Source organism: Diuraphis noxia, unplaced genomic scaffold (genome assembly GCF_037042655.1).
Source record: "Diuraphis noxia isolate RWA-SAM2 unplaced genomic scaffold, SU_Dnox_SAM2 contig0001, whole genome shotgun sequence".
Taxonomy (NCBI): Eukaryota; Metazoa; Arthropoda; class Insecta; order Hemiptera; family Aphididae; genus Diuraphis; species Diuraphis noxia.
The window spans coordinates 17772638-17795695 of NW_028301711.1; the positions used below are offsets into that span (position 1 = coordinate 17772638).

The 23058-nt window shown below is 30.8% G+C and overlaps 2 protein-coding genes across 2 annotated transcripts; both read left to right on the top strand.

The window, feature by feature from the left end:
* The first annotated feature begins 4025 nt into the window (after positions 1 to 4025).
* Positions 4026 to 12676, top strand: LOC107172013 (uncharacterized). The gene is made up of 4 exons (XM_089227654.1): positions 4026 to 4117; positions 11061 to 11398; positions 11449 to 12119; positions 12236 to 12676. Exons 1-4 carry the CDS (start codon positions 4026 to 4028, stop codon positions 12674 to 12676), a joined length of 1542 nt encoding a protein of 513 aa, XP_089083780.1.
* Positions 12677 to 12864: 188 nt separating this feature from the next.
* Positions 12865 to 13509, top strand: LOC149060074 (uncharacterized). Its single transcript, XM_089227663.1, has one exon. The coding sequence runs from the start codon at positions 12865 to 12867 to the stop codon at positions 13507 to 13509; it is 645 nt and encodes a 214-aa protein (XP_089083789.1).
* The last annotated feature ends 9549 nt before the right edge of the window (positions 13510 to 23058 follow it).

A 23058-nucleotide genomic window follows, 5' to 3' on the forward strand; every position in this document is an offset into this window, starting at 1 on the left:
CGGTTAAACCGTATATCCGTATTATGATTTCTAGAACCAATACGTTACCATAAATATATTCACTTATATGATTACGTTTTCAAACATGCTACCTACATACAATATTATGTAATATGACCTACAATAATTAGTTTTTAACATATTTTTATGAACAATAATGGGAAATTAATTATCTGAGTACACGTAGTTATTAATATAATTTTTCAATGTAGTATTAATTATTGATTAATTGATGCTGAAATGAAATTGTTACATTAAGACATAATAATGTAATTAAAAAAAATTATTAAAAATTTTGATATATAATTCGTCTCAATAATCTACGTAAAATAATTATTAAAAAAAAAATTTGATAATATAATAATATAGTATTAGAATGTAATACAATTTAGATCCTAGTTTTGACGACCAGACGGCTTTGGAAACATTGGCTTGACATCAAATCGCTTTGAGGGCAAGACAATTGAAGTCTGCTTAGTCTTGTCAATGCTCTTTTTGATCTTGTTGATCTTATAGTTTTTATCCCAATCCGACTGACATTTGTCCATCGACATTTGAAGTTCATGTAAAGACGGTTTACGATTTTTCAAAGAAGACTCCGATGAAGAATCAGAAGAAAACTGAGAAGTCTTTGATGAAGAAGGTGAAGACTTTGATGAAGACGTTGAAGACTTCGATGAAGACTGTGAAGACTTCGATGAAGACTGTGAAGACTTTGATGAAGACTGGGATGAAGACATGACGTTTCTAGTCCTATACAAAGAATAAGGTCGTTACAATTATATTTAGATATTTTTTTTGATTTTCAACTTCTTTTGTTGCAGGTCAAACATTGATTAGTGATAAATAATAAGATACAAAAATATTTTTATGATTGGTATGTATTATATATGTACATCTATAAAATTGAAACTGGCACTTAGTGCTAAAATATTAAACCATACATTAATAAATTGCTACATTTTTTGATACGCATGACAGTGCTATCTTAATGTAGACCAAATAATTTGTATGTCAACTCAAAACTGATATTTACAATTTGCTTTATTTTGCTACGCTATTTAAAAAATTTTTACAGTCTGATTTTACCCGAAATCCTGGAAGCTGAAAATTGTATATTTCCATCATCGACATATTGTTCAAATACCACGGTATTAGTATCGAAATTCAAAAGTATATATTAAGTTTATACTATTGCAAAGTATTATTTCATACTTTTTGTTTTAATTGATAATACATGCCTTAAGCTGTATTTTTTTTATATTTAAATATATGTTGTCATTAAGTTTATAAATATGAAGCTACAATAAATAGGTAAGTTATTTAGTTTTAGATTCTGAACGAAGTGATGAATGTATTGATTTTACAATGATGTGTGTATGTTTTTATTTTTGTGTCTGTGTACAGCATAACTAGTCGAAATAATGCTTCGATTTCAAACTTTGGGGGTGGTTTCCGATGTAAAAGTGAATATCCTTGGTGCATTATACAGGTCGAAAGTAAACATTTTCCAACAGTTTTCAAAAAAATCGATAAAAACAAAAAAAAAATGACAGAAAAACGGGAATTTTTAGGCAAAACCAGTTTTGACCAAATCGATTTTTTATATGGCTGTAATTCAAAAACTAATCACTGTAAATACTTGAAATTTTCACCAAATGTTTATGTTAGTGTTAACTATGTACAGTTTAATTTTGACTTTTTTTGAGTTATTTATAGATCACTGAGATTTTCGATTTTTTTGAGAATTTTTATTTAAGTATCGGTAAAAAAATTTTGGATGACCAAATAAACTTGAAAATTTAATACAAGGTTCCTTAGAATTTTTTCTTATTGTAACTATAAAAAAATTAAAAATCGTTAGTCACAATTTTTTTTTATAAGCGTTTATAGTTTAAATTTTTACGAAATCTGTCAAAAACGTGAAAATTTGCAAGTAATTTTGAAGTTGAAAAATCTTTAATTTTTTTGTGTTTTTAACTAAGGATTAAAAATATAACACTAAGTTTTGCATAAGTTTTCCTTCAAGTAGCTATAGAGACAACCCGAAAAATCATTATAGGAAAAATTTTAAGTACGTTTGAATTTTAAATTTTTAGGAAATAGCGTAACGATAACGATTAATCCTGAAACGATTTTAAATATTTGTTATTATTCATAAAGTATAAGTCGCAGACACTTGAAATTTTATCAGTTATTTAGATTGGCATTTTCTTAACATGATTTAATTTTCAAAATCTTTTGACTTTTTTTGAGATATTTATAGACAACTGAAATTTTCAATTATTTAAAAAAAATTTTTTTGGCCCTATCAAAATACTTGAAAATTTAATACAAAGTTCCTCATAAGTTATTCTTGTGATTACATAATTATAAGAATACATAGGCACAATTTTTTTTATAAGCGTTTAAAGTTCAAATTTTGACTAAATACGTAAAAATTACGGCAATGTTCAAATTATCTTAGATAGAAATTCATAAAAGTTTTTCTTTGTAATTTTAAGATTTGAAAATTTAATACAAGGCTCTTAAAATATTATTAACATAGCAGTTGAAAAATAAAAGAAATTTATAGTTACAATTTTTTTTATAAGCATTCAAAATTTAGTATAGATTATTGAAATACATTAAAACACTAATGGTCGAGCGTCGAGGCTTTCTTTTTTAATAAAAAAAAAAAAAAAATGAAAGAAAAACTAATCAAAATTTTACCTTACCTTTCGAGAATAAAATCAATTATTCTTACCGTTAAAAATGTTGTTAACATAAATTTTTGTCTTTATGTTGATGCAGAAGAGAGCAAAAAAAAACAAACTATATTATGATTTAATGTCGAACACTAAATGAACTGGGTTTTGACTGTCACATTCTGTTTTTCAGGACGGTTTTTTATCAAGCATCTTATCAATGACTAATGGCTTGGTAATATGGTAATGACATAGTAATGGCTATTTGTTCACAAAAATGTCATCAATGCGATTAATTTTGTTTTCTTAAATTTAAATAATAATCTTGTTAAGGATAAATGGATATCGATGTACTAATAATTATTATAGCTATTAAAATAATTTTAATAAACTAAATATCTATCATAATCATTATAACATATAGTTTAATCAAAGTAATTGTATCGAAATACGATAATTGTTCAGGATAACATATAAATGCCAAGGAAAAACATTTTTATTACTTTGATTATTAGTTTTTTACAATTGTTTATGCCGCTGATGTCAGCATTTCCGTCACCACATCTTATTCGATGATAGCGTCCGGTGCGTACAATAGGCCATTCTTTTCTCCCCGTTCTTCACTTTTTCTTCCTATACATATTCGCCATAATTAATATCGACTGTTATTGAACGCTTTGTTTCGTGACAAAATAACCAAAAAACGGTTCGTATTAAATCATATTAAAGTGCGTATACATTGTTGTTCGTTATTAAAACAATCTTTTTCTAATATCTTTTCATTGTATATTATTTATTTTCACCATTACAACAGAATATAATTGTTCATTGTATATTATCTATTCTCACCATTACGGCACAATATAATTGTGTATTATAAATTAACTGTTTTTGCCATTACGGCAAGCCTAAGTCGATGATTCATTCATCATAGACAGCTGATATACGCTGCCATTGAGGTATAACATACATATAATAAATGTTACGGCTAAAGTCCGAACTTGGCTAATGTCTACATTATCCGGATAATGTGCATATTATCTGTTAAATAATCCAAGCGGTTAAGTGAATGATCAGTTGATTCAGGTCGACGATAAAAATTTCGGGGGCCCCTAGAGTTCCGGGCCTATAGGCTATAATCAACTAAACATGCCCCAGGGAATCACAGTGCATAGGCAAATTAATGTGCCCATGACGAATCCGCGCGGCGGCGGCAACTAACAAACAAGGAACGCATGGGAGAAGAGTGCAAAGGGATAAAGGACGGTGCAATTCGTTGCACCCACGACGTTAGTGCCACAATCAATGTTGATTTGTTCGATGGGTCCTCGGTGAAAAATGAATCGGCAGAAGGCCATCAGGAATGTTGCGGTTGACAAGTCTGAAGTGAGTTCCAGATGTAGCGCCTTTATTGTCATGCAGACAAACAGGCAAATGTGGCACGGTGTAGTTCGGCGAGTTGTTGGCGATTTCAAAGAGATCGGACCAACATAGTCAACTCATGTGATGATTAACAGTTTGATTCGCTGTAAGTAATCTAAATTTTGGGAGGATTCCCATAAAGGCTTGAACGCTATGAGGGCGGAGTCTGTAACAAGCAATGCAGTTCCACATTCGAGATTTAGATCGGTGAATCGATGCGATCAGGGCAAGAGTTTCGGGTCTATCAATTTTGTTTGTATTAAAAATTCAATAATAAATTGTACACGCCATTGCGGCAAATCGAAATCATCTTCAGTTAGGTCTTGGGCTTGGACTTCGTTGTGCGAACTCGTAGGTGGGATGCCTTATGTGCCACGAGCACTCGATCTTGACATGGCTGGTGAGGGGTTTCGGTGTGCGTTCAGTGGCTGCGTGTCTGTTGTCTCTCTGGGGACGGCGGTAGCGGGACTGGTATGAAACCGGTCTCAGAACAGCTCGAAGTGTTATTGGTCTAAGTCTTGCACAGATAAAGTGGGGAACAATCCGATGGGTTATATCATTGCGGACATAACACGTCCACAATGAGGCACAACTATGGGCTTTATCGCCTGTAGTTCATAATAACGGCTCTGTCCATAAATCTGAATAGAGACGGGCCACTCAAGTGGCATTAGACCGGTCAGATCACACAAATCGGATGCGGGGCATGGGCACCTTTCTGAGAAGGGAAAGGCATAAACTGGAAGTGGTCTTAAACGGCTGACCCAGGTTCAAGTAGCAGCTGACAATGCTATCTGACCCGAAGGAGTCACTTGCAACATTTGAAGACTCCTCCAGGGAAAAATACCGAATAAGGTTAGGCCCTACTCGGGTGACCTTGCCTATTGTAGGAAGGCCAAAGAAACACTCCGCGGATTAAAATCTCGTCAAGGGGGGGGGGGGAGTGTTTGACTTTGGTTAGCTGGATCAGACGCGCTCGGCCCGACACTACGATGAAAATCGTTAAATGTGTCGGTATACCGAAGGATCCTTCATAGGATCTGCCTAGCGGGAGTACAATGGCATGGGGTTTTCTTAATTGAAAGATCTAGACACATCCTAAGCTCAGGTACTTAGCGATGAGAATAGGTTGGCACGGAGGAGGGTAAAATACCGTTATGTACACGAAGTCCTAAAGTCTGTACCCTCTACAATGGTTCGAATCAACGAATGATACTACAAATACAAAAAACAACCAAAAAACTGATATCACTAATACAATATCAATTGTTCAGACTAATTAATTTATACAATGATAGGAAAAAGATAGATATGGATAATTAATGGCGATCGAACGGAAAGACAGAGAAAATACCGATTACCGCATGGGCCTGCGGAGCTGTGTGTACAGTCGTGTACCTTTGGTCGCGGGGACGCGGATGATAATAGATTAACGATGTGTCGTAACATTATACAATTTTGGACTTTAGCCATGAATAGAAACTATTAGGAAATGGATTATGTGTACATAACCCGGCTTAAGTAACTATAGCCTTCTTGTTATGGCTAATGTAAATTATTAAATTTATAATAAATAAGTAAAATATTATTCTGTGTGTAACGTCACAGAATTTTGAGGCGCTTTTATAAGAATATTACATAATATCATTAGTATAATCTTATAATATTTCCAAGTCCTTTCATTATAGTATTATTCATAATAACCTAACCTGGGCGAGATCGTTTTCGACCAAATTTAAAAAAGATCGATTCCCTTTTCGACCAAATTTAAAAAAGGTCGATTCCCTATTCGACCAAAATCGTACCCTTCCCTTTTCGGACGATTCAATTTTCGACAAAATTTAAAAAAGACTGATTCCCTTTTCGGCCAAACCAAAAATTTATATAATACTCGTATATGTAAAAATAATAAAATAATTGCTGCTATATAATATAGTTTTTATAAGTTGCTTAAAATGTTGTAAAATAACAATATTCGTAAAAATACAATTCGCGACAAAATTATTTACAAAATGATATTAATTTTACACACACACAAAAAATTATCCCTATTATTTCATTTATTTAAATTTTAAAGGTTTTTCAAATCGAATTGAAATTTCTTGGTACTATTCAGTACCAACTTATACTTTTAATAATTTGTCACTATTACATAATTATATAACTGCCATAATTTTACAAAAAATTTTGATTTTGGTCGAAAAGGGAATCAATCTTTTTTAAATTTGGTCGAAAAGTGAATCGGCCGAAAAGGGAAGGGTACGTTTTTGGTCGAAAACGGATATGCCCCCTAACCTAACCTAACCATAATCTGTATTATTATGCATGCGCTCATTAAATATTATAATGACAAAAACACTGTTATGTAATACTAGTCTCCCAACCTCTTCCACATGCAGTGACCATCGCGTCGATGTCGTAGCTGGCGCCCCGCCGTCGCTGTCGATCGTCGCGGTCGCGGCCGCTTGCGCATACGGACATGGCAACCCGTTCCCCACCATATACATTGCATGAAAGTTCCCGACGCGACGACACTGATCACCCTTCTACCCTGCAAGAATATTAAGACACCGCAACGGCCTACGACCAGCCATTGACGTCTACGGCCGGGTTGTCTGTTTTTAACCACCATCGACGACAGATCTATTTTTCGTTCTTCTTCTCTCAACGCCATCGACTCTCGTGAAACGTCTCCCGGACTTGCGATTGTTACTATTTGTTCTCACCATCGGTGGAATACCACCATGATGGGCTGAGGTGACGTCATAGGCCCGTGGAGGGCGAGTCACTTCCAACATCATCGCTCAGTACAAACAGTCGTCGTCAAGTATTATTTCCCCCCAAGGTTAGGTTAGGTTCTCCTTTCTCCCTTTTTCATTTTGATTATGTATCACTATCGTTTCTTTTTTTACATTCCGATTTTCCTAAAAGATGCCCCGGTAATCGTCCTGCGGAGCCGTGGGTCGTTTACTATATTACAAATAATATGTTATTGGTATGTCATACCGACATATAATTTCATATATATGCTCGGTAACTGCTCGTCGGAGCCGTAGCGTTAATATTCATTTTTATTGTATTTCTCATGCACTTAATATGTGCCCAACACTATATTTATTTTTTATTATATTTATTTTGTAATTGCCATCTGCCCAACTATATTCATTTGATTATATTTCTTATGCACTTGCCATGTACCAAACTATATTAGTATATTATATTTATTTTGTAATTGCCATGCGCAAACAATAAATAAAAAAACATTTTATTTATTGCACGTTGTGCCGATGTAAAATACAACCGCGTGATTACCCAAAAACCTATATTTTATTAATATTATAAATTTTTTTTTGCTTGTTTCCTCCTTTAGATAAATCTTCAACATTCATTTGTTGATGCGTGTACTAAAACCTGCAAGTTCTACCGACTTGGCCTCCGGGTCAACACGCGGGCAAGCTTGCCGGTCACCACTCAACTGCTCCCCTTGAGTCGTGGGTGGTTTATAGGGCCTTAAAACCCCTATAATCTCATACGTGTTTCCCCCATGCCCTATATTATAATGATAATTATTATTGGGAAATAAATATCAAACGATTAAGATAAATGATTTCTAGATAAGTAGGTAGGTAGTGAGAGATAGTGTTATGGTGTACCTATTGTTAGTTATTACTATTCTTTATTATTATTACAGTAAGTTAAAATGCCATTTTATCTTTTTACGGTTTTCACAACATAAATACACCACCATAAGTTATTTTTTAAGTCATATTTTTCATTAATTAGGTAGTGGCTTAGTGCCGTTTAACTTGTAAAATAGTACCAGATTTTGTCTAACCAGTTACTTCATCCATCCATCAATGGCTATTGTACAAAATAGTCGGTTAATGTACGAAACAATGATTTTACATTTTAAGTGTTTACTTTATCCAACTACTATGGATAATGTGCACTTTAGCCGTAACCGCCCGTAACATACATATACACTAATAATAACTAATACATTATAAATTATAATATATATCTTTACCCAGAGGCCAGATTGCCAGAACCCAGTCATTCTTCACCAGTGAACACGTCAGTGAGATTTTTCGTTTTATTTGTATTGATTTTACCATGATGTGTGTGTGTGTGTGTGTTTTTTTTTGTGTATGTCATCTCGTTTTGGGGCAGTAAAAGTGCTTCGATTTTTGACTTCAGTACCTCGTTCGATCAGAAAGTGAATCTAGTTGATACTTTGGGAGATCAAAAGTAAAAAATTCTTAATATTTTTCTAAATAATCGGGATGAACAAACTAAAAATTAACGGAAGAACAGGAAATTTTACGTACAATCAGTTTTCGACAAAATCGATTTTAATTTTTGATGTAACTTTAAAACGAATGACCATTGATACATGAAATTTTCACCGAATGTTAATAAAATTGCTATTAACATATTATTACAATAGCAGTTGAAAAATAAATGAAATTCATAGTTACAATTTTTTTTTATAAGCATTCAAAGTTTGAATTTTGACAAAATACGTAAAAATCATAAAAATTCACAAATTATTTTAAGCTAGAAATTAATAAAAAAAATTTCTTTTTTAAACTAAGATTTAAAAATTTAATAAAAGATTCCTTACAAGTTTTTCAATCTTTATCACAAAAAAAATGTCCACCGGAAATGCAAATTAAATTTTTATTAGCATTTAAATTTCAAATATTGACAAAAATTCGTTAGGTCGTTTAGTCCACTAAAATCCAATTATTAGACGAATAAGTGGTTTTTCCTATTCAATGACGTTGTTATAACATTATTCTAAGGATAATGGTTACCAGTTTAGTACCAACATAATATTATATAAAGATATAAGTATTGTTTTCGCCCAGTTTTCGGTTTAACACAAATACACAATACAACATAATATGCCGAAGAATTTCTTCGCTCGCGCATACGCACACATACAAACACCCACCCATAATATGCTATTGTACTGTTGAAAGAAATTCAAGGACACTGGTGTTACCTTGTACGTCGTACAAGACTTATTGGATAGAAGTGCACACAAACTGAATACCAAGTCAGGTAAACGTAAATAACTTGCATTTAGTACAGATTTCGTTGTTCCTTTTCTCCTACTGCAGTTAAGTGGTTCCCAAAGTAATAACTCACTCTTTTAAAATTAATGTTATATTTATCACTCCGCTCAGAATCAAAAATGCTATGAATTCGTATTATAAATAATTTATATAATAATAATATACGTACTACTAAAAAATCTTAAAATGTATGTATACACTAAATTATAAAATATAACATTCAAGTAAATGTAAAAAAAAAAAAAACCAGTCATTTAAATTAATAAATCACAATTTTTATGGTTACAATATAGGTATAATTGAGTCAGGGCTGGCTCAAGGGGGGGGGGGGGCGAGGTGTGCCTAGGCACCAGGCCCCGCGTTTTACTTTACCAAAATTACACAACCAAAAACAAAAAATAATTTTACTTTTGAGGAATAATATTTTAAAGTTTTTAAATGTATTAATAATCTGTTGTTGTATAACTTATAGTTAATAACGAATATTATTGTTATTATTTATTATTACTTTCTCCGACATATCAAATATTATTAGTCAGTGGCGTGCACAGCTTTTTTGAATGGGAGGGGATATTCATTTTGATTTGTCACAGACCCATGGGGCTTCGCCTTCCACACCCCCTTCCGCTGAATTTATATTTTAATTTACATTACCCCCCTGAAAAACATTCCGGGAAAAATTGAAATAACAGGTTTATTTTTAGACCAAACATATTGGTGGAATATTTTTGAAGATAATATATCGTATTGATAAGAATACAGGAACGCCATCTAATCTACAAGCGAAATCTTGAATTTTAAACCTAAATTTTTTTCATGTAAACAATAAATCATTGCAAAAAAATCCAAAAGGGGGGGGGGGATATGACACCCTGATCCCCCCCCCCCCCCCGTGAGCACGCCACTGTTATTAGTATATAATTTATAATTATTTCTATTTTTGGTTGTCGTCGTCTTCGGCTCGCCGCGCCGACGGCGAAGATTATTATTACCGCAGTCGTGTTGTTATTTGTTATTTTTGATTTTCTTTATACTTTTTATACATCGTATTTTACATAGCATACGGACGATACTAATTTAGTCACTTGATACTATTATTGTTATTTTATTTTAACACGAGCACCCGCGACAATAAGACGTATAGACGTATAGTTTCCATATGTGAACGATTATTACGTAGGTAAGTACCTATTTTGTATTATTAGACTTTTAATTTAATAATTTAAATTATATTATTATGTAAATTATTAATTATTTTTATAAATACATTATATTAGATAATTCTACATACGCATTTGTTGTGTGTATTATATTCTGAATTAATATTCATATTTATTATTATTGCTATGACGAAATGGTTTTGTCAAGTTTAGTAAACTTGGTGTAAATGGTAAATCATTTGTAATAAAAAATAATTATTTGATGGAACTGTGTACAATTACGTTACTTACATAGACTCCCATTTTATTTATTACATTCAGTCTTCTTAGTGCAGTTTTTATTTAAATTCTAAAAAACATATCTACATAATATGACTAACATATATTATTCCTTATATACCTACATGGTATTCATTGAGAATAAATCTATATTTGTCGGTATAATAACTAGAGTTCAGGACTGATGCATGAAAAATGATCAAAATATATGCAACAAACAATTAAATATATTAGGAGCGTGCTAAATTTATGGTTTCTAAATAATATTTAAAAAAAAATACAATTCTATATTTGCATTTACAATTTGGCACTAATTATAAGTAAATATAGTCTTATCTAATTTCTATTTTATAACATTTTAGGGCTGTGTAACGTGTAGGATAAAAAGTCTTTTAAACATCATAATTCATAAAAATACAAATCATAACAAGTAGAGATAGAGATAGATTTAGAAAATACGAGTCAGGAAGTAATAAAAGAGCACGTCAACAGCAGAGAGACGATTTTATAAAAAAACAAACGGGATCTTTCGATAAATATCTTAAGCCAAGGCCAACTACATCTCAAGAAAATGTTGCATCTGTTTTAACTAAAACTAATAATGAATACGTCAATATAATTTCTGATTGTTCAACAAGTATTTATGAACAAACATCCCCTCTTATACCTGAAACTGATCACATCCTTCAGAATAACGTGACTAAATCTTTAGAAAATGAATTATCTACAATTTCTCATAACGAACCATCCGCAGCTGTTCAACATTTAAGTAATTCTACTTTTGAATCTCCAGTAGTTATAACTTTACTGATTTAACAGACCCAGGAAATTGGCCAATCCATCTTACTCATGTTGTACGTATCGATATAGTAAAAAACGGCCCCTGTAAAGTGGAAAATTTTAATTATCCAATAGACTCCGAGCAGAGAAAGTTTTCCGATTATTACTATACTCGCAGATTATCAAATGGTGAAGTTGTAAATAGATATTGGCTAATTTATTCTAAAAAGAAAAACTGTGTTTATTGCTTTTATTGTAAACTGTTTCCATCACATACAAATGGACTTAGTACAGCGGGTATAAACGATTGGAGACATTTATCAAGAATTCTGAATAAACATGAAAATTCTTCAAATCACTTACAGTCACTAAAAGCTTGGTATGAACTTAAAACAAGAGTCAATAAATGTCATACAATTGATAATGACCATATGAAAATAATCGAAAAAGAAAAAGCTCATTGGCGGAATGTTTTACTAAGAGTTCTTGCCGCAATACAGTATTTAGCTAAAAATAATGATGCTTTCCGAGGATGTTCAGATGTTTTATATGAGAAAAATAATGGTAAATTTTTAGGCATTATAGAAATGTTGGCGAAATTTGATCCGGTCATCTCTGAACATGTACGTCGTATTAAAGACAACGAAACGCATGTTCATTACCTTGGACATAATATTCAAAACTCGTTGATTTCCATGATGGCACAGGAGGTAAAAATTAAAATAATAAAGTTGAAACAAATGCTACATATTTTTCTGTTATTATGGACACCACACCAGATATTAACCACTGTGAACAACTTTCTATTATAATAAGAATTGTACAGATCGATTTTGAAAATGAATCTAGCTGTTCTGAAATAAAAGAATATTTCATGGACTTTGTAAATGTTAGCTCAACTACTGGAATGGATTTATCAAATATTTTGATTGACAAATTGAAAGAGTATGGTCTCAACATACATAACATTCGAGGACAGGCTTACGATAATGGGGCAAATATGGCAGGTTTATATAAAGGTGTAAAGGCTCATATTTTAAAACAAAATCCACGAGCATTTTTTGTCCCGTGTTCAGCACATAGTCTTAACCTCTGTCTCAAGGATGCTGGAGGAAGTTCTTCTATGGCTCAATTATTTTTTGGAATGATTGAAAGGATTTATGTTTTATTTTCAGCATCAATAAACAGATGGGAGATTTTAAAGAAACATTGTAATAAGCTTTCTATAAAAATAAATGGACAGAAACCCGATGGAACAGTCGTGTAAACGCTGTGAAAGCTATTCGATTACAATTAAACGAAGTTATAGAAGCTTTGGAGGAGATTTCGGATACAACAAATGATTTAAAAATAAAAAGTGAATCACATTCTTTAGCCAAAGAAATATGTACTTATGAATTTATTTTAAGTTTGATAATATGGTATGATATTTTATCTGAAATAAATATTGTTAGTATGAGTCTACAGTCAGTAACAGTTGATTTAGATGTTTCAATGAGCTTACTAAATAGTTTAATTATTTTTTTGGAAAACTATAGAGAAAATGGATATGGATTAGCTAAAGTTAAAGCAGAAGAAATTATATCACCAATGGGAATCGAAATAAAGTTTAAAAAAAATAGAATAAGAAAAAAGGCCAAAATGTTTGATTATGAAAGTATGGATGACTCTTTGACCAACGAGGAAGAAAATTTTAGAGTGAAGTACTTTTTAGTGTTAGTTGGCCAAACTCTAGCATCAATAAAAAAAAGATTTGAACAAATAACTCAATACAATGAACAATTTGGATTTTTATATAGAATTGGAAAGTTGAAAAGTATGGGAGAAGAAGAGTTATTTAAACATTGTCAAGATTTACAAATAACACTCACAGATGGTGAATCCTCAGATATTGATGCAACTGATTTATGTAGTGAGTTGATCATTTTTCGCACTATGGTAAATGAAAATACTACTGCCATTCAAGCTCTAAGGATTCTTAAAACATCTTGTGGTTCATTTCCTAATATAAACATTGCACTTAGAATCCTATTGACTATCCCTGTGGCATCTGCAGGTGCAGAAAGGGCTTTTTCGAAATTGAAAATTATTAAAAACTAGTAGTACCATTTCTCAAGACAGACTTTCTGGGTTAGCAACACTCTCAATCGAAAATGAATTAGCAGAAACATTAGATTACGACCAACTTATCGACCAGTTTGCACTTCAAAAAGCTAGAAAAAAAAAATTCATTTAGTTATTGTATTATTAGGGGTATTATTACATTACAATTGTTTTAAAATGAACCAGTGATATTGTAAAAAATTATGTTAATTAATTAATAATTATTAAATAATAAAAATTATTAATTCATGTTTTTACATTGTTTAATAATTTTGTATGTATTAGAAAGGATTTTATTAATATTTATTTAACATATAATTGAATTTATTATAGTAATTAAAATATTTGAGAAAAACCTACATGAATTTCAACTTGTATGATCTAAACGTATTAGACGTACATACGTAACGCACTATACTTATAAAGTTATAAACATCGAAGTACGTTTGGTTTGAAAACTAATAACTTGTAAATAATAATGCTAATAGGTAATCCAGTAAGTCAAGTAAGTGTAACAAATGTATGCAATCTGGGAGACTTATTTATTTTAATAATTTTTTGTATTTCGTACAAGTGTCTAGGAAAATCACCATTTCATTTTCATATATAAAAATTATTTTGCACCAGGCCCCGCGAATCCTTGAGCCGGCACTGAATTGAGTTTATATATTCTATAATAATGAGCATATATAAATTGCGCCGTAAATCACAAGGTAAAGAAAGAAAAATTATGGGATAGGAAAAAGGTATATCAATTGCGCCGAACGATACTTCAATGTTATAAATTGTGTACGTCAATTGCGTTGATCGATTCTTAAATACATCATTATTTAAACATGTGTAATACCTATTATTTCTATTGATTACAAAACTAAAAGATTAGCATTGTTGTATATTTGGTAAATAAGGAAATTACAAATAGGTTTTGCAACTATGGTTTTTAAGCGTGTAATGAAATATGATATTTTACCATTTGTTCGACATATTTTTAATTGCCTTACATTATGATGAAGCTGATGTTGCCAGATAAGTCAATGCGGAGCGTTCATTTTTACGATGAAATACGATGCATATTTATATCAAATGTTTTAAAACTTTTAGATTATAAATTGTTTAAATTGTGTGTAATGTATATATTTTTGTTTATTGTTGTACAAATTATTATAAAAATAATATAATTAATATAAATTAATATTTAACTAATATATTATAATATAATATAATTATTATAAAAATTAAAACTAACCAAGACAGTCTGTGTCATAGCCAAATACTCCGGCGCAATTGATGTATACCTATTTAATATACATATTTTACGGTGTGTACTAGTTGCGGTCATTATCAAAAATTACGTAGGTACTAGTTTCGGTCGCCGGTCACCCCTCAAAAAGGTTACATACTAGTTGCGGTCACTCAAATAATAATTATTAAGTGTACTAAATAATATAATATAATATAGTTTATATAATAATTAAATATGAAATTAATATTTCGTTTATTTATTTAATTTAGAAAAATGTATCAATCAACATTTTCCTTCCCATTTATATCGAAAATATAACATACTTAAGACTGTCTACACACTTTTATTTATTGTGTAGGTATGGTTAAAAATGTTGGTACTTATGATTAAATTATTCGAATATTTGAAACTATGATCGGAGTATACAATTTAATCTATTTTATTTATAAACGCTGTGTACATTATATCGAAAAATATGTTTAGGGGAGACCGGGGTACAGTGAGACATGGGGAACAGTGAGACAAGATTCATAATTCGCGCCAAATTAAATATACGTTAGTATGATAATAAAATGAATTGATTTTTATGATGTTATAAACATTTTAATCTAGGAATGGATGAGCTCCAATCACAGATATATAATAACACTAGATAGCCGACTTCCTATTGCAGCAATATCAAATATTGAAGTTGGGAAAATGGCCGACTTTTCTTATCAAATGGCCCATTGTTTACATAGTTTCTAGTTGATAAAATTGTAATAACGTATAAACGACAAACGTATTCGTATTACTGTAAAGTGTAAATTGTAATACCCACTAATACCTACTGTACCTATTATAAATTTGGAAATCGTAATACCTATTTCAATTTATTTTATTTTAATTATTTCCTTTATTAATTCAATATGGTGCATAGATGTTTTGTTGGAAACTGTCCCAATAAAAAAGTAACTGGAAGCGGTATTCATTTCTTTTCGTAAGTAATTATTTAAAATCACAAGGTTAAAATTACCCATACATTATGTTTCGTATAATTTATTTAACGTATTGTTTTAAATAGATTTCCAAAAGACGATGACCTAAAGGAATTATGGCTAAAATCTATAAAATTAAAGTATGGTGTACAAACACAACATAGTCGTGTCTGTAGTGACCATTTCACTAAAAATGATTTTAAAACTGTTGTGGGAGGTCGAAATCATATTTTATTAAAAAAGGATGCTGTTCCTACAATTTTTATTGCTAAAAGAACAACAGAAAATATTAATGTACTACATGATGACATAGGAATTGCATCAAATGAAAATCCCACCTCCACACATGCTATAGAAAATTCTACAGATGTTCAGCATGAAGATGCTTATATAGTGGAAAAGTCTGAAGTCGCACCCTGTAAACGACCGAAAAGAAAACTTACTTATGGCTTAATTGAAGTTGAAAATAATATTAGCCCTTCTCGGTCATCATACACGCTGCCAAAAAGAGGAAGACCTATAACAAAAGTCCAGCTACACCTCGTAAAACATTAATTAAGAGCAAAATTAAAATCCTGCAACAAAAAGTAAGAAGACTAAAAACTAAAATAAAAACACTTAACGATGTATTGGAAGAATTAAAAAAAAAAGGATTGATCGAAAATGATCCATGTGATCTTATAGAAAATGAATTTGAAGGCATTCAACTCGAAATTTTGAAAAATGAATTGACTAATAAAAAAAGAAAGCCTACCGGATGTAGATATAGCGATGACATAAAAAAATTTGCTCTTACACTTCATTTACTATTCGCCTAAGGCATATAAATTTTGTCGGTTAGTATCTACTGATATCTAAGTGAGAAACAGTCTTGGGTAAAATACTTTTTAAGAGGACCCCTGACCCGCATGTGTGTCTCCGTCTTACCAATGTACAATATACCAAATTTGCGTACATGAGAATCCATTTTATGTTATTAGATTTAGTTTTACAGTCAATTTACCTATTACCAAACTTAAGGCTAAGAACATTATCTAGAGCATCTCTTAGGGTTTTGTTGAAATTTTTATTTTAAAGTGAGTTACAACTATGTAAAATATTACAACTTTAAAATGATCACAACTCGCTTCAAAATTTCAACAAAACCCTATGAGATGCTCTAGATAATGTTCTTAGCCTTAAGTTTGGTAATAGGTAAATTGACTGTAAAACTAAATCTAATAACATAAAATGGATTCTCATGTACGCAAATTTGGTATATTGTACATTGGTAAGACGGAGACAACACATGCGGGTATGGCATCCTCTTAAAAGTATTTGGAATAAGTACTTGAATATTTATGAAAAATAGTATTCCGAATATGTATTTGAATACATCATAAAAATAGTATTCTGAATGAAGTATTAGAATACTTTAAAACTATTCCAATACTTAAACATTTTATTTTGTTTTAGATATTAATAGAATAATAATTGCTTTCGTGAAATTATAGCCAATGTTTAAATATATTGTTTGTTAATTAAAATAATAATATACTTAACTTTGACAATGTATGATTTACAATGTACAATAATAATTATATTTTATGAATAACATTATTTATATTATCAAAACATGTTTGTAATTACAAATTTCCAACACCAATTATACATTTTCTTTTGATTATTTTTTAACTGTTATTGTGTAATACTTTATAGATCAATATTCAAACTCTCTAATGAAACTGCCTTAAGAAATTGGACTTCAACAGTTAATGGGGAGCCCAGATTTTTCATTGAAGTTTTTGAAGCTTTGAAAACCTTAAAACTTGATAATAGAGATTGCAATTTAGTTTTGGATGCAATGTCCATAAAAAAACAAGTAATCTGGGATAAAAAAGCACATAAGTTTATAGGTTATTGTAATTTTGGGGGACAGCTTAATATTGAAGGGTCAGAAACCGCTGCTACTGAAGCATTAGTGTTTATGCTTGTCGGTCTAACAGGAAAATGGAAAATACCGGTGGGTTATGTTTTCCAGAATAAAATCAATGCTATGTGTCAAGCTCAGTTAGTCAAAGCTGTACTTACTTTAGCTCATAACTCTGGTTTGCGCGTATGGGGGGTAACATTTGATGGAGCAGTTACCAATTTCACAACATTTAAAATATTAGGTTGCGAATTAAGTAACAACGTTGAGAATTGTAAGCCATGGATTAAGCACCCTGTAGATAATTCACAAGTTTTCATTATACCTGACGCTTGTCACATGCTAAAATTAGCTCGGAACACATTAGGGAACACATTGGTACTTGAGTCACCTAGTGGTTTAATAAAGTGGAATTATTTTGAAAACTTGCATCAATTGCAAACCGAGATGGGTTTAAAGTTTGCAAACAAGTTAACAGGTGTACACATTGGATGGAAAAAAAATAAAATGATGGTTAAAATTGCTGCTCAATTATTAAGTTCATCGACAGCCAATGCTCTACAGTTTTTATTAGATAACAACTTTCAACAATTTAAAAACAGTGAAGCTACAATTCAGTACTGTAGAGTAATCGACCAAATATTTGACTTTTTAAATTCAAGAAATCCCTTTTCCAAAGGTTACAAAACACCTATTTTTAGATCAAATATAGGAATTTTACAAGACAAAATCATCCCACTAATAAATTACTTATCAACTTTAAAATATAAAAATCAATTGCTCTACATGACAAACAAAAAAACATTTATTATAGGATTTACAGCAGCAGTGAAATCAATGTTTGAAGTGTCAAAAATTATATTTACAGAAAACCTAAATTTTAAATATATTCTTACATACAGTTTCTCTCAAGATCATATAGAAATACTTTTTGGTCGTTTTCGTCAACGATTTGGAGCAAATAACAATCCAAATGTAATGCAATTTAAGACAGCAATGAAGCAGATATTATTGAAAAATGCTATTAAATGCTCTAATAATAGCAACTGTAATACATTTGATGAAGACATTACTCTGTCAATATTTTCATTTACATGGCCTTCAAAAAAAAAAAATATACTTTAACCGATAGTTATGATCCCAGTTATGACAATGAAAACATAAATAAAGACATTATAAACCGATCAAAATTACTGAATAATATTAAATCTAACTATAAAGATTGCAAAGAAAATATCTTGTATTACATTTGTGGATATGCAGTGAAAAAAATTGCGAAATTGTTAGAATGTACTTCATGCATTGAATCGCTTATTGAACCATTTGTTGAACATAACTACAGCTGTACAGAAAAACATAAGCAATTTACTAATTTAAGAAATAATGGAGGTCTTATATTTGCTTCTAAATGTGCATTTAAAATTATAAATGAAGCAGAAATGTATTTTTTAATTTTAACTGACAATTTGAAGCACTTAAATATTCAAAATTTAGACCTTAAGGTAATCTATTATTGTAACAAAAAGTTTTGTTTAGATAAGAATGTTTTTGCAAATTTATCATGCAATGGATCATTGCTTGATAGACCCCACAAAATGATATTAATTTCACTATTAGTCAAGCAATATTTAAGTATAAGGCTCCATTCGTTTGGAAAAATGTTTTCCACTGAAATTGTGAATGAAGTTAGTGACAGACAAAAATTAACCAAACAGATACTTTTTATGAACCAATAAAAGGGTTGTTTTATTTTGTTACAACAATCTTTAAGTTTTAAAATGTTTAAATTTGTATTATTCCTATGTTATTTAATAACCAGTTTTCATTATTATGTTGTTTCAGTTTGTATAAATAATTTTATACTTACTTATATATAATTATGTAGGATGTCCATGTACTAAGTTTTTTTGGTATATTTCTACTTTACCGGGCACCCTAAATTTAAGATTTTTTTTTTTTTATTATATGTATTTTTTAACGGTGAAAACGATGGTGCAAACGAAAATTGGCGCAGATCATTAGTTTGGAAGTTATAGCCCATTAAAGTTTGATAACTTTGGTTAAATAGTCTACTGTATACATTAAAGTTTAATGTCATGCGGAGGTAGCCACTGTATAATAATATTTAAATGTTACTTTAACAGTCTGTTGAATCTGGTGACTGGTTAGGTTAAGTTAAGGGATAAGGGCTGTTAAGTTAGGTTACCCGTCTGCCCGAAGGGCAGAGATGCACTCCCCCCGCGACCCCGTAGGGGTCGCCAACCCCTTCACCGGTTAGGTTAGCTATTTTAGCCCCGGGGGGTTTGGGGGCCGAGCCCCCATCTAACTCGAGGTCCTCCAGACCTCGAGTTTTGCGAAGGGAGCCACTATACTTGATTATTTTGTTATTTAACTGTTAGCTCCGTTTTAAAAAAAGAAAATATGTTAATAATAAATATCATTAAAATTGTAAGATCTTAGTTTTTTTTTTTAAAAAAGTGCCAAAAAAATTTTGGGCCGAACGGGTATCGATCCCTCGGTATCATGCTAATAAGAATGCGATGTTTCCATTGCGCCATCAACGAACACTGTTAGCCCTTATGGCATTTTAGGTATTTAAGGGCTATCATATTATGTTAAAACTTCAATTAGTTATAACTACGAAACTAACTTCGTGCGCCAAATTCTGATTACACTAACGTTTTTTTCAGCCAAAAAATGACTAAGTCCACCAAAAAAATTGCAAAAATAAAGGGTGCCCGGTAAAGTAGAAATGTTCCGGGAATTCTTATATAATACCATATTTTAATATAGTTTTGTGTGTGTCTCACTGTGTACTATATAATTGGTGTCTCACTGTGTACTGGGTCGGGGTACAGTGAGACAGCAATTTAAAATTAACTATTTTGATAATATCTTAAAATATATTTAAGTTATGAGTTATGTTATTACATCATTTAAATGCTTAACACAATTGTTAAAATAAATCATATATACACAAAATCATAAAAATTATTAATTTCAATGATATAAGGAAAAGAAAAAAAAATGTCTCACTGTACCCCGGTCTCCCCTATCGTATAATATCAATTTCGCCTGGAATTGGAGTATAATAAAGCTATGACCGCAATTAAGATATTAGGTACCTAAATTGGCGTGACCGCAACTGTTATATCTGTTTGTCTCAAAAATCGTCATGACCGCAACTATAGTATGCAGCCCTTTTTTATAGCGGCGCAATTGACTTTTTTATACTACACAGGTAGTGTCCCAAATCCGGCGTAATTGACTAACACCGATAATAATATAGTATACATGATAGTCATTTAGTCAATGATATCGTCTATTACATTATGTATGCACGGCAGAACTACCGTATTACTACTACAATAATAAAATAAAATTATGAGATTTACCTATGAGGCATGAGCATAATATGATATTTCACTGTTGTGCTTGTTTAAAATGTTTTTTTTTTTTTACTTGTATTCATTTTATCTCATAAATGTCTATATTATGATGTGAGGTGATAAAAATATGTGCGAGCCATAATCACTTAATACGACATAATGTATAAGTCATAATATTATAATATTTTGAATCGGATTTTAACATTCCTGATAGTATTCAGAACACTGAACAATACTAATCACTTAAACATTACTGATTATTGTTTGGCCAACGTTATAACAGCGTATATTTTTTGATTAGTGTTATAGCCAACTCATACAGGTACTTCAAGGTTAAATTGTCGGTATTTCAAATGTTACGGGCTCTAAAATAAATGGGTCTTTGTTCCCGCCTTGGCTTATAAAGTTATAAATCATGATCTTACCCATGTGGTTTTTATGTTGTATAGTGCACAATGTATACAATAAATCGAAATACGTTTTAGGAAGGATTTTTTCGTTTTCGAGTATCCTACACGCATTTCAAAGACCACATTTTTCTCAGAAATCGGGTTTGTATTCTCAATAGGTATATATATATATATTTCTTTGTCTGTACGCCCTTTTTTCAGATGGTTACCCCATATATTATAACCTCGCCAGTAGGTATACATGTTCCAACATATTGTACCTATTGTATTAAGATTATATTTAAACTTGAAGAGTAGGGGACAGGGGTAGTCATATAGATGTATTTCGATGTCGGAAACTTACCATTATGTTTACCGACTGGCAATAGTGGCTATAGCCATTGACGACAGAAAAAAACACCGTAGACAACAACAAGCCGTACAAAATAAATTATGTATTATTTGCGATGTGTATCCTCTGATATTTATCGTAAAATATATGTACTAGCTATGTCTATATTTATTTGCCAGCTCGTTTTAATATTATATAGCTTTATCATAATATATATAGTTTTGATTTAACGGAAAATATTATTTGTGTGATTGCGGTATATTATAAGTTTTAAATGAAGGCCTCTTCTGAATTTTGTCATGTAGGATATTAAAATAAAATGATCTGAATGAAAAAAATTGCAACATTGGGTACATTAACTTACAACATACTAATTTACTGTAATTTGACTCAGCCAAGGGATACAATATAACAACAATTTCATTTGGAAAATATACTTTATACAAACGTATAAAATAAATTGTTCAATCGCATTATTTAAAAATGTTTCAAAATGGATTTCTATTCATCCCACATCGTTACTTATATAAACTTCTCCGAAGTTTGCGAATTGCATACCACTTTCGAATTGTTTAATTTAGAGAAACTTAGCAATTACGAGTATATTTGTTTAGTAACTACTATCTATTAGCTAATAAAAATGTTCATTTTTATTTATTTTATTAAATTCCATTTTGCCAAAAATTGCATGTAATTCCAACAGACTGGCTAGTAATTGTTGTAGGATAGATACACTCGAGCATTGTATAAATTTCTTTTAAACAATTTTATGTCATGACTCTTGAGTACCTAGTAGTTAATGATTTAACATTGGCTTAACAATTTCTTAATTACAAATGAATAATTTAAGATGGCCTTGTGAACATAACTATTTTTAACGGTTTTTTATTTTTAAATTGTTATCAAGTTTCAGTCGACTTAGTTGTTGTTTCGATATTTGTACATATTCCATGATTGTGGTCTTTAAAACTATCTACATAAATATTAATATCATATAAATTCATAATACACCTATACACAGGTTCTAACTGTGTGACACAAATGTTGAATATCATTTTTAACAATTAGTGAAAACAAATTTTGAAACCATTAACCACTTTAGACATTTTATTCCTTTTGCTTTTCATGACTTTCGTTTTTATTAGATTGAAAAAAAATACTAAATTGTATATCAACGTAAAACTTCGTTCAGAATCTAACATGTGCACGTTAAAATTTTGATCAAATGCACATTACTGCTGTAGTGCTGCTAGTAATATAACATCGGTGAACATATCTACAACAATC